The 11,238-nt window shown below is 39.5% G+C and overlaps 3 protein-coding genes across 7 annotated transcripts in view; 2 read left to right on the top strand and 1 right to left on the bottom strand.

Moving 5' to 3' along the window:
- The first annotated feature begins 498 nt into the window (after window positions 1–498).
- On the top strand, window positions 499–4,384 carry LOC104818067 (choline transporter-like protein 2). 2 transcript variants are annotated; one of them, XM_010547516.2, is made up of 10 exons: window positions 500–833; window positions 1,375–1,733; window positions 1,896–2,041; window positions 2,165–2,348; window positions 2,447–2,520; window positions 2,632–2,745; window positions 2,845–3,201; window positions 3,297–3,557; window positions 3,641–3,868; window positions 3,948–4,384. In XM_010547516.2, exons 1-10 carry the CDS (start codon window positions 649–651, stop codon window positions 4,137–4,139), a joined length of 2,100 nt encoding a protein of 699 aa, XP_010545818.1. In that variant the 5' UTR covers window positions 500–648; the 3' UTR covers window positions 4,140–4,384. The 2 variants fall into 2 exon arrangements, with proteins under 2 accessions (XP_010545817.1, XP_010545818.1); XM_010547515.2 differs by having other exon boundaries at window positions 499–833; window positions 3,641–4,384.
- LOC104818068 (putative nuclear RNA export factor SDE5) lies at window positions 4,006–8,821 on the bottom strand. Of its 4 annotated transcripts, XM_010547519.2 has the most exons (13): window positions 8,513–8,820; window positions 7,225–7,805; window positions 6,997–7,022; window positions 6,442–6,510; window positions 6,151–6,224; window positions 5,782–6,029; window positions 5,463–5,542; window positions 5,255–5,311; window positions 5,015–5,082; window positions 4,792–4,913; window positions 4,637–4,704; window positions 4,392–4,530; window positions 4,006–4,094 (listed from the first exon to the last, which is right to left on the bottom strand). In XM_010547519.2, the coding sequence occupies exons 2-12, from the start codon at window positions 7,775–7,777 to the stop codon at window positions 4,414–4,416; spliced, it is 1,482 nt and encodes a 493-aa protein (XP_010545821.1). In that variant the 5' UTR covers window positions 7,778–7,805; window positions 8,513–8,820; the 3' UTR covers window positions 4,006–4,094; window positions 4,392–4,413. The 4 variants fall into 4 exon arrangements, with proteins under 4 accessions (XP_010545821.1, XP_010545819.1, XP_010545820.1 ...); XM_010547517.2 differs by lacking the exon at window positions 4,006–4,094 and having other exon boundaries at window positions 4,235–4,530; XM_010547518.2 differs by lacking the exon at window positions 4,006–4,094 and having other exon boundaries at window positions 4,235–4,530; window positions 7,225–7,779.
- A 1,663-nt stretch (window positions 8,822–10,484) lies between these two features.
- LOC104818065 (keratin, type I cytoskeletal 9) overlaps window positions 10,485–11,238 on the top strand; it is a 1,633-nt gene continuing 879 nt past the window's right edge. The window contains exon 1 of the mRNA XM_019203031.1: window positions 10,485–11,238. Within this exon, the coding sequence (XP_019058576.1) occupies window positions 10,512–11,238 (727 nt within the window). The 5' untranslated portion in view covers window positions 10,485–10,511.

Below are 11,238 nucleotides of genomic sequence, written 5' to 3'. Positions count from 1 at the left end.
TTCGGCTATTTTTTATTCGTTTTTCCTATTTTATAATATTTATATCCATTTTATGTTCGTTTTTTCTTTTATAAAATCTACATCTCTCTTCTTCTTCTTTTTTTTTTTGTAAATTTATAGTTTTATTCTATTCGATTGGATTTAGTTTTTATTTAAAAAAAAGTCTCATTTTCGTTAAAAATACTCAATTTGTCAAATGTAAATGAAAGTAGAATATATAATATATATACGTTACGTTAACGGACTGATGAAGTTGCAGATCTCACTGTGAACAAGAACAGAAGAATTTGTTTTAGTCCACACATCAAACAGAACAAAGATTTGAATGAACCAATTGTTTAATTTTATTTAAAGATTTAAACTTTTCGATTTTCTACTGCGATAACTTTGACATCCCATAAGATTTTTGTCTTAAAATATAAAAAGATATTTATGAAAAGGATTTCCAGAAGAAAAAAAATATTCCAATCTAAAAGACATAAAACCCTTCCATACTTTCACACTATGTACAGACAGACACTCTCTCTCTCCTGCGAAGAAAAAGGTCTCGACTTGTCTCTCCGAAGATACTTTTTTTTTTTCTTCGAGGGTTTTTGAGGGGTTTGAAGAGACGCATATAGATACAGCTGTAGATACAGTGCGGAAGACATGCGAGGACCTTTGGGAGCTGTGATAGGGAGATACCCTTCCAGTGATGGTACTGCCCCAGACGATGGAATCATCAAGCACAACCGGAAGTGCAGAGATATTGCATTTCTTGTGGTTTTCATCGCGTTTTGGATTTCTATGATTGTGAATTCCAGCTTCGGTTTCAACAAAGGAAACCCGTTAAGGTTAGATATAAAGATTCCTGCTTGAAATCTTGAACAATGTCCGCTCATTTCATCGGCTCCCCCTAAAACCCTCAAACGGGTTTTCATCTTTCTCCCTAATTTTGTCATTTCGGTTAGCTTCTCTTGTGGTTTTCGTCATTGTGTGTTGTGGGTCGTAAGATTTTTGTTTTAGCATCTTAAATTTTGTACCTTTTTAGTCTCTTCTTGCTGTTCTTTAGGAAAGATGTTATATTCAAACTTGGTAACTTCAATTCATCATGTGATTCTTTTACCAAAGAGCCAAAGCGTCGTCATTGTCCCGAGGCACCGATTACTCTGTGAAATTTTGTCAGTGGTTCTTGCTTTCAAGTACATGAAGTGTGTTTTCTTCACAGAAGCTGCGACCTTTCCTACAGATGAAGGATTATGACAGTGATAGTGATGGTATATTGATCAAGCGGAACCACAGTTTCTTCTGTGTTTGATTTCCATGTCCGCTGATAGTGTGATGATATACTTGTTATAACTGTGCTAGTAATGATTCTATGAGATGTTGTTGCAGGCTCACATATGGATTGGACTATGAAGGGCATGTGTGCGGTAGCAAGCATCCGCATCGTGATCTTACTCAGCTCGAGCTTAGATACTGGTTGAACCCGAACCAAGTTTACGAAAGCGGTTTGAAAGACGGGCAATTCAAGCTGGATAATGCTCGGAGTATATGCCTGTTAGATTGTCCTATACCCTATGATGATACGCTCAACTGGGTCTGTGACTATCCAGACGGCGAGATTCGTCTCAGTATGAATGATTGGATCGATAGGAATTACGATTACTTTGAATTCCTCACCCCGGAAATGAGGAATTCCTCTCTTCAGCTTCAAGGCCCTTGTTACCCTGTCATATTCCCGAGCGTGAACGGTAAGAATTCCATTAAACATTTAGCTTCATTTCCATTTTCTGGTTTGCATTTTCAGAATATAACTATGTTAAGTCTGGTTTTGAATTGCACTCCATGCTTATATAAAGCTTGTTTCTTTTCGATTTCCATGGTGTAACATGATCATATCGATGACTCTGTAGTGTATTGGAGCTGTCAGTTTATAGCTCGGGCTTCAAACACGTCTTTACGCCACTGGAACCAGATGGGCGGTGTGCAAATTCAAGAGGACATGCTAATAGACAAAGCGATTCATAGGTCGATAAATTCTCGGTCCTCAGTTCTGAAGGTTGAGTAAATATACAGTTCCTTCTTCAAAGTTTCTAACTTTGGTTTTCCGTTTTCTTCTTCCACTCTCTATTTGATACTGAGAAATGCTGTAAATATTGTCGGGTTTGTTGTGTTATTGCAGCGTTATATTGCTGATATCGGGAAATCATGGCCGGTTTTGATAGTTTGCGGAGGCCTCGTCCCGCTCTTCATATCGGTTATATGGCTTCTGCTGATTCGTCATTTCGTTGCAGCCATGCCTTGGATAACTGTTGCCTTATTCAACATTCTCCTAATCTCGGTGACAATATTCTATTACTTGAAAGGTTTCGCCTTTTGAAGGAAAACGTTTTATATATAACGGTACTTTCACAATGTTCTCACGAACTTATAATCATAATTATGCCTTTCCTTTTTTCCATAGCTGGATGGATCGGGAACAATGCTGTAACACCCATTATTGGCGAGCATGATCCTTACTATCATGTATATGGTCGAGTAAGTTACATTTCTTGCAAGCATTTTTCATATATGGAATCACACCATTCCCCATTATATGACCCTCAAATGTAACAACAATTATTGTATTGTAATTTGTAAATCTTTCAGGAGCTTACTCATGTCCGTGCAATGGCTGTTCTGATGACATTTATCTCAGTTGTCGCTCTCCTCACTTCACTCGCCATTATCCGACGCATCCTCTTGGCAACATCTGTTCTCAAGGTTCAGTGTAATAATATTCTCGAGTCACAAATAACTTAAAAGAGCAAGTGGAATGAGGCTCTTACCGGGTTTTTGTTCCTCGAGAATGTCGTTGTCCAGGTAGCAGCCAAAGTCATTGGGGAGGTTCGAGCGCTCGTAATATTTCCCGTCATACCGTACGCAGTCCTTGCGGTGTTTTACATGCTGTGGATATCGGCGGCTCTTCATCTGTTCAGTTCGGGAGAGGTTGTTCAGAACAACTGCAGTTCTAACTGCTGCGTGTACGAACTCGGGGCGAAAAGAGTGAACTGTGATCGTTGTTGCGGATATAGCATCCGTTACACCCCTCATATCGCGGTTTCCATATTCTTCCACATATTCGGTTGCTACTGGGTGACTCAGTTCTTCATTGCAGCCTCTGCTACCGTTATAGCCGGTTCCGTTGCCTCTTATTACTGGGCTCGGGGCGATGTATCGGTATAAGCTTCAGTTCCGAGTTATAGCATTATGTGTATGATATGGAAAACATATCCTGGGACTTAAATGCTTTTCTTTTTGTGTGAATGATGCAGCCGGATATTCCATTTCTTCCTGTGTTTGCTTCTATGAAGCGGTTTTTGCGCTACAGTGTAGGATCGGTGGCTCTTGGTTCACTCATTGTCTCGTTCGTGGAGTCGGTCAGGTTCATTCTTGAAGCGATTCGCCGCAAGCTGAAAGTAGCAGGTACCCCTCCCGACAACTGGTTTGGGAGAATGGCTTATTACGCTTGCCGTGGTTGCCTGAAAAGCATCGAGTGGACTATCAAGTCAGTTAACCGAAACGCATACATAATGGTATATTTCCGAAACAAACCTTTTTTTAAACCCTGTCCCGGGTTCTTGCGGTCGATTGATCGATGTCTGTACTGTCCCGACAGATTGCTATAACTGGGAAAAGCTTCTGTAAATCTTCTGCAATGGCTACAGAGCTCATCATCAACAATGTTCTGAGGATAGGGAAGGTGAATGTGATCGGAGATGTGATATTGTTTCTCGGGAAGCTTTGCGTGAGCCTCTTCAGCGCCCTCTTCGGTTTCCTCATGCTGGATTCTCACAAGTACCGATCCTCTCACAACAAAGTCTCGTCGCCGTTATTCCCCGTCTTGGTAATGTCCAGACATCATTTGGTTAGCGAATGCCTGTTTAGTCTTGAGCTTGATCCGGGGTTTCTCATCTTGCAAACAGGTGTGTTGGGTGTTGGGGTATGTGGTGGCGACGCTATTCTTCGCGGTGGTCGAGATGTCGATAGAGACAATCATTCTTTCCTTCTGTCAGGACTCGGAGGAGCACCAAGGGACTGCTCAGTACGCTCCGCCTCTTCTGCTCGAGACCCTAGACCACAATGATCAGACAGATGTTCAGAGACTTACCCAATGACCGACCAAACAATCCTTTTTGTTCTTGGCCATATACATATATATTGGAATGGAATGGGGTCTCAAACATTCAAAGTAATGTTGTAACATTGATGATGGCTTGAATCTTCGGGTCTCTTTGATAAAAAAGAATGTATCACGCAAAAATGTGTTGGGTTATGTCTCTTTCTCAGATAAGAGAGGGTTTGCAAAAAAGGAATTGAATGTTCAGATGGACAGATTTGAGGCTAAAAGGGTTTGCATGGATGTGTACTCTTTTTTCATCCTATGATCCCCTATTTCTTGGCAAAACTCAAGCTTTTGGGATCGATCTTATCCACTTGAATCATCATCGTCAGGCCATTATCTTCTTCAGACCAAGCGATTGATTCCTTCTCCAGCAGCTTAACCAGCTGCAACGATGACGGCGAAAATAAAAAATAGTTTCACAGGTTCATGGACAAAAAGAAACTAGCATTCAGATTTGGAAAGAAGATGGGTATAGGGATGGAATCATACCAAACGTTTACGGGAGCTTTTGGTATCTTCGGTGTTGACGCCTACTATGATTCTAAGGTACTTGAAGTCTGATGACAACAGAAGGGAGGCTTAGATTAGTGTTTCGTTCTTCGGGGAAAAAGGATAACAGAAGATGTTTTTTTTTTTAAACTTACATGAGATGCCGGAGAAGCAAGTCAGCTGATGCTTGAGAACCCGAAGAGCTTCTTTTGGTTGGTGTTCTTGCAAATTCAGTGTCACCACTTCATCCTCCTCGTAAGTTGGTCCGCTGTCTTCCCTGCAAATTTAAGTTTGAATTACTTTGAAGAGTCTTGTCTGAGAAAATATAAAACGCGTATGGTTGTAGAGGACTGGTTGAGGATTGAGGAATAAACTGACTTGACCTCTACCAGCTTTGCTACGGACTTCTCATCTGCTTCTCGAGCCTTTTGTTTGAAAGAATGTCCCTACAAAATCAGGGTAGACATGAGATACCGACACATAACACAAGCGAAGCATTTAATCTGGTGGAAACTTAGATTATGATGGAATAACAGTTCCTTTTCAAATGTTTTCATCAATAATTTTTAATGTGAAAACAAATCCAATTGTTAATGTGTCAAAAAAAAAGAAACCTACTTCTTCCAGAAGTCTGTATGATCGTTCGGTTTCACCTTTCAGAAATGCTTCTACAGCCTGCAGGAAAAGAGGTCATAACTGGTTGGTTCAGTGTAATGTGCGACATCCAAACACAGGAAATTATCATTTCTTGAACTTTATTTTCAAAGAACACGGAAGTTAACATTTCAAGTACTTCTCAGATAATTCCCCCATGGTAAAGACTTACAGCTTTGTAGTATTCTTTCATCACATTCCAATACTCAGTTGCTGCTTTTCGTAGAGCTTCAAAGCCATCATGATCTTCACCTGTTACGGGAGAAGAAAGAAAATTTAGCACTCATAAAACAGGAGAAAAGTTGACGAAATCTAGCCATGGCAGGTTCTACAGTCTGAAGAAAAACGGCTTGTTTTAACAAACCACCAATTCCTGAGGGCCAAAATGAAATCCAATAGCCGTTTATGTAGGTTCAAGTCATGTTTAAGGAAAAAGAAAAATATTAAAAGCAAGTTGTATAGGAGAAAAGTCATATACACTAAGTTGGTACCTTCTTTGAGCGTTTGAGGAAGTTGTTTTACAACTACTACTCTTTTATGATTCGGTTCGTCCAGAACCAGAGGTTTTGCAACTGGTCTACCCACTGCCCTGGCTCTTCTCTCTCCAACTCGTCGTATCTCTTCTGCTTCTTCCTCAAAACTTTGAGCACCTGAGAACAATGCTTCTAAAACTTCCCTCTGCAGATCTGTTTTAACTTTGCTTCCTTTGAGTGGACTTGTCAAGTTACTTGCTGCATCACTGCCGTTTTCTCAAAAAATGCAATTCACAGGACAAGATCAAAATGATTCCTACGTTAGCTCACAATGGAGAGTAACCCGAAAAAAAAGAAAGAAAGAAAGAAAAGGCACTAGAAGCATGCCTTAGAGCAGAATCTTGCATTTCCACGTTATGACATGAATTAGATCCCTGCTTTTTAGGTTTTTCCTCAGGTCTCTATGACAAATGAACAAGGAATATTGAGTCGAGATTAAGAGAGGTTGTTCGTTACTATGATAAGCCTATACTCTTTTTGTAAGACTCAACCGTACAAACGTGTGTGATAACATGATGAAGAGAAGAAAACTGGTAGATGAAGAAGAAGCTGAGTAAGAATTTGAAGTGCAAGTAGTCCTCAAATCATCAGATAGTGCAAGCCATAACAAAAACTTACCATTCCAGTTGCAATGCCGCCATTATTATGCTTTTTTATGTCAGACAAGTCGAGCAATTTCTCCATGCTCTGCATGATCAGTCATAATGTAAAGAATAATATACCATGGGTAAAAAGACGTAGTCACAGCACAACTGCAAGGACACTAATAAATGCAAGATCTATTGACATAATAGTAAAAGGAAACAAATGCCTATTTAAAGACTTGTAATAGCAATGAATGTTGCAAAAATAAGGTAATTGTCGTCCCTTCCATCACCAAAACCCAAATTCTATAGTGAAAACAAACCTAGATGTTTTAGCATACAGAGAATGAATTAAAGAAGGAAAATCATGCCAGAAACAGCAAAAACAGCAAATAGCAGGATGGAGTGCCTGGCTACACATGAAAAGTAAGTAATCAACAGTGAAATGAGAGAAGTGTTTTATCACATGACAATATTCTTTTCTATGTTACCCTGCAGGGTATATTTGTAAACACTTAGTCAAAGTAGCTCAATAAGAAAGTAATAGAGCACTATTTCAGATGAATCAGGTCACAAGAGATTGACTTACCTTGTGCACGTCATATCCACAACTCCCTGAAAAGCAGGAGAAACGGCAGATTCATTAATCAGCAGCTAAGAACAGCGAAACAGATTAACCAAGGAAAAGGATCTACAGTTCAAATTTCAAACTATAATCCAGAAAGATTGAATATATGGATGAAGCTTATTTCCAAATGCAAAAGATTTATTGACATGTGCTACGGAGCAGAATCAAGTAAAGCTATAGAATTAGTACCAAGAACCTCGTGGACAACACTTGGATTAACTTGAAAGCCTTCTCTGAGCATCTTTATGAGAAATTCCTCGACATCAGTCTGTGACCTGTCACTGTTTCCCTTTGAATTTTCTGGCATTTCTTCACTCCATATCTCAGTTTCTGGAATATCCTTTGCATCTATCTTCAATGGTTTGGTTGCTTTACGGGGGGCATTTGCTAAAGTCCTGGTACTAACATACTCCTTCCCGATAACACTTGAAACAGTGCCAACTGATGCAGAATATTTCTTCGGCTTTGATACTCTGCTTTTCATATCTTCTTGATGCACTTCCTGGGGAACATTGCGAGAAGTTGGATCCAAAATTGCTTCACTCACATTGAGCTCGTCACTTTTAGGCATCTTCTCCGTCATTGCAAAGAGGATCTCACCAGCTTTATTGACATTACGATTTGCTTGGCAAAAAGCAGTATCAATGTCCTCAAGAGAAAAACGAGAACCAAAAGCTTCAAGAAGCACTTGCAAGCTTCTTGAATCTGAATCGCGAAGTGAAGCGCTTGCAGTGGTTGCCATTTCTGTTTCACGACGCAAAGTAAATGACCTGAGCTAAAAAAAATTGTTATTCCAAAACAAATGAGCTGAAAGAAAAATTACAAATTAATCTAATATCATATCAACGATTCAAGATGCATGAAAGCAAAAACAGCCATGCATCAGCAGGCACAAGAACAGTAAGAAGCAAAAACACAAACAGGACCAAAATGCAGAATCTCCCCTCCCCGATGGTCCATTCATGCTCTCTTTTACAAAGTCTATAACTTTCCTCCACTAGTTCCCTAAACGAAATGCTTCCACTTCCACGAAACCAAGCTGATTAATCTTCGCAGCACTGTTTTTATATTAACTGAAAACCAAACCACAATGCTCCTAATTTCCACCAAAGAGGACACTCCACTGTTATATGTCCGTAGAGATCATCCACAAGTACTTCAAGCACAGATTTCAATTCAGAATTGAAGGTCAACGATAACTAAAGTTACATTCACATTGAAATAAGTATACAACGAGATGATGTGACGAGTGTTCAACTTATTTCTTATTTCTACTCATAAAGCAGAGATAAATCTACACCACGAAGTTACACGAAAATTCTTCAAAACATCATCTTCATCGTGACTCATTCTGAGAGATAAAACGTGAAACTTTTGGAAACAGAACGTCCGTTTAGATTTCACAGACGACGAAACCACAATCGGCGGAACTCATCCTGAGACCGCATTCAGCCAACAGATCGATAAATTTTCATACCTAACACGCTGAAATCGATCGGAAAACGAATGATTCCTCCGGAGATCGCCGCCGCAGCAAAGCTGAAATCAGAGAACTAATTTCTGGAGAAGCCAATGAGGACCGACACAGAGAACAACAGAAGATTGTGATTTCGATTTCAGAATTACAAAATCGAAATCGGTGGATTTGACGGAAAAAAGGGGAAAAAGAAGAGAACTTTCCGTTGCCGTTGCCGGAGACGGCGAAGGGAACAATTAGAAAATACGGAGAGGATGTGGGTGACGCATAAAACAGTGAAGAGTGTAAAAGCGGAGGAGGAGAAGGCGAAAGAATGGCAGCACACGTATATTTGTTTCGTCGAACATTTCACAAATGACAGAATTTGCCCCTTCGTTCTCTACGCGCGACGGCAACGGCGGTGTCGGTCACGCGCTTAAGTATGATTAATATAGAAAATTCCAAACTCACCCTCATTATTTTTAAATTTCCCAATTAAACAAATATTATATTATCTTTATTATTAATTTAATAGGGTTCTCATTTTGCCAATAAACAATTTTATGTCAGTAGTTATTGGAAAATCTTATGATAAAACGGTTTAATGCAAAAAGTTTGGTTTCATTTCGTAATTTATAAAAATTCATATAGTATCATTCATTTAAAAATTATTTGTTTACACGTCAAAATTGTTGAAATACTTGTATATTTGTTTTTACTCCTGATATAATATAAAAACTAATTTTTGTTGGATCGTGATTTTTTTTAGATACTTGTATATTTAGATATAATTTCATTTAACAAAAATACATGAATAAATATGTTAGGTATTAAATAAATTGATAATATTAAAATTAATTGGATCGTATTAATAGAATTTTTAGGAAAATATTACTATGAACAGAGAAAAACAATTATAGTATTTACATAGATTTTCTTTATAAATTATTTGTTTACATGTCAGTCAATATTCAAGAGAATTTAATAGGTGGATATACACAAAATTTATATAAGATAAATTAGAATATATTTAATAAATACAATTTGACAATAGTAGGAAAAAAAAATATGGTAGAAAGAGTTGATTTTGTTAGACGATAAATTCTGATTATTCCCTCGAGATAAAAGCACAATTTTCAGTAACCCAAATAAATTTGGTTTTAAAATTACAAATCGGTCTACCTTATTGGTGATATTACATATTAGTCCTAAACATTCACACAATTACTAAAATAGTACTATATACTTAATTATTTACAACGTGACCCTTTGCTTTTATGCATCTCCCTCTCTCCGCCGCCGTATCTGCCACCGCAGCCGCCTTTTTCCGGTAAGCTTTACACCTCGCCCATTGTAGGGTAAATTTCACGGTCGGCGTTTCTAGCCGCTCCCTTGACGTCAGCGTTGCGTTTCCCGAAACGGAGATCATCGCATTATTCCGCGTTTTTGCGTTTTCGGTGTCGCACGGCGTTAGCGCCATTCAGTTTCCAAAGCGGCTTCATTGATGATTCGGCGGAACTGTACTAGTTTGATCGTTTGGAAGTGCAATCAGTGTGAACTTTTATTACAATTTTCTGGTCTTGAAGATTGAATTCGTTTCTTCACAATGTTGTTTAGGTTTGTACATGGAGGCGACAGCAGAACATTTAAAAAAAAAAACATTTCTTTGGCTGAGAGCTTGAGTGCTGCTGAAGCACAAGGTGATGGTGAGAGTGTCTGAATATGCCATGGAAGTAGTTTCATTTTGAGTTCCTTGTAATGAAAATTTTGTTGATCACAGTTTCTTGCTTACAATTGGAATGCTTCCCGACAATGTTCCTTCCTTGCGTCACGGTAAGTAGAGCTCCTTGAATCAGTTTTCATGTGATAGTCATGAACCCTAAATTCAGGCGCATTTTCTGAGGGACATTCTGCGTTTTCGGATTGCGTTGTGGACTCTCTTATCTCAGATGTGGAACCCTATAAAAGCGAGCGACCCTTCACTGAACAATGTAGAACATAACCAAACAAACACAGAGAAATGGCGCAGGGACACAAAGGCAAGTGCTTTGGGTTGTTTCTCTTGCTATGCTTCAGTTCTAGTTGTGCAAGTAGGCTCTTTATGGATCTCCCCATGAATGACCTTCGAGAAATGGGCTCACAACAGCACAATGAGGCCATGATGGAGACGAGCGAGCTTGATACTGACCACATAATTAGGTCTAGGTTGGTTGAGCTGAACCCGGACCATAAGGTTAAGCCTGGGATGGTTGAGGTAGAGCCTGAGCATTTGATCAAGTCTAATTTGATGGAGCTAGACCCTGATCATAAAGTTAAGCCCTTGGCAAGTGAACCAGACCATAAGGTTAAGTCTGGGATGGTTGAGGTAGAGCCTGAGCATTTGATCAAGTCTAATTTGATGGAGCTAGACCCTGATCATAAAGTTAAGCCCTTGGCAAGTGAACCAGACCATAAGGTTAAGTCTGGGATGGTTGAGGTAGAGCCTGAGCATTTGATCAAGTCTAATTTGATGGAGCTAGACCCTGATCATAAAGTTAAGCCCTTGGCAAGTGAGCCAGACCCTGATATGGATGCTAACCCCAGCGGCGGATATGGGTTTGGCTATGGAAACGGCGTCGGTTACGGGGTTGGATATGGTTCGGGCCATGGAGTTGGAATCGGGCAAGGAGTTGGGTCTGGAGGCTCTGGTGTAGGTATTGGAGAAGGGTTTGGGTCTGGCAGTGGCGGTACTGGTGTTGGCATCGGAA

The sequence above is a fragment of the Tarenaya hassleriana genome, unplaced genomic scaffold (genome assembly GCF_000463585.1).
Source record: "Tarenaya hassleriana unplaced genomic scaffold, ASM46358v1 Cleome28, whole genome shotgun sequence".
NCBI classification, from domain to species: domain Eukaryota; kingdom Viridiplantae; phylum Streptophyta; class Magnoliopsida; order Brassicales; family Cleomaceae; genus Tarenaya; species Tarenaya hassleriana.
Note: the sequence above shows the minus strand (reverse complement) of the source record. Positions and strands in the feature narration are given on the sequence as shown.

Coding starts and splice junctions, on each gene's coding strand:
- LOC104818067 (XM_010547515.2), top strand. CDS start 649: ATGCGAGGACCTTTGGGAGCTGTGATAGGGAGATACCCTTCCAGTGAT. Junction 2,042..2,164: donor CTCGGTCCTCAGTTCTGAAG/GTTGAGTAAATA, acceptor GTGTTATTGCAG/CGTTATATTGCTGATATCGG. Junction 2,746..2,844: donor TGGCAACATCTGTTCTCAAG/GTTCAGTGTAAT, acceptor GTCGTTGTCCAG/GTAGCAGCCAAAGTCATTGG.
- LOC104818068 (XM_010547519.2), bottom strand. CDS start 7,777: ATGGCAACCACTGCAAGCGCTTCACTTCGCGATTCAGATTCAAGAAGC. Junction 5,083..5,254: donor CATACAGACTTCTGGAAGAA/GTAGGTTTCTTT, acceptor CTGATTTTGTAG/GGACATTCTTTCAAACAAAA. Junction 4,705..4,791: donor TTGCTTCTCCGGCATCTCAT/GTAAGTTTAAAA, acceptor TGTTGTCATCAG/ACTTCAAGTACCTTAGAATC.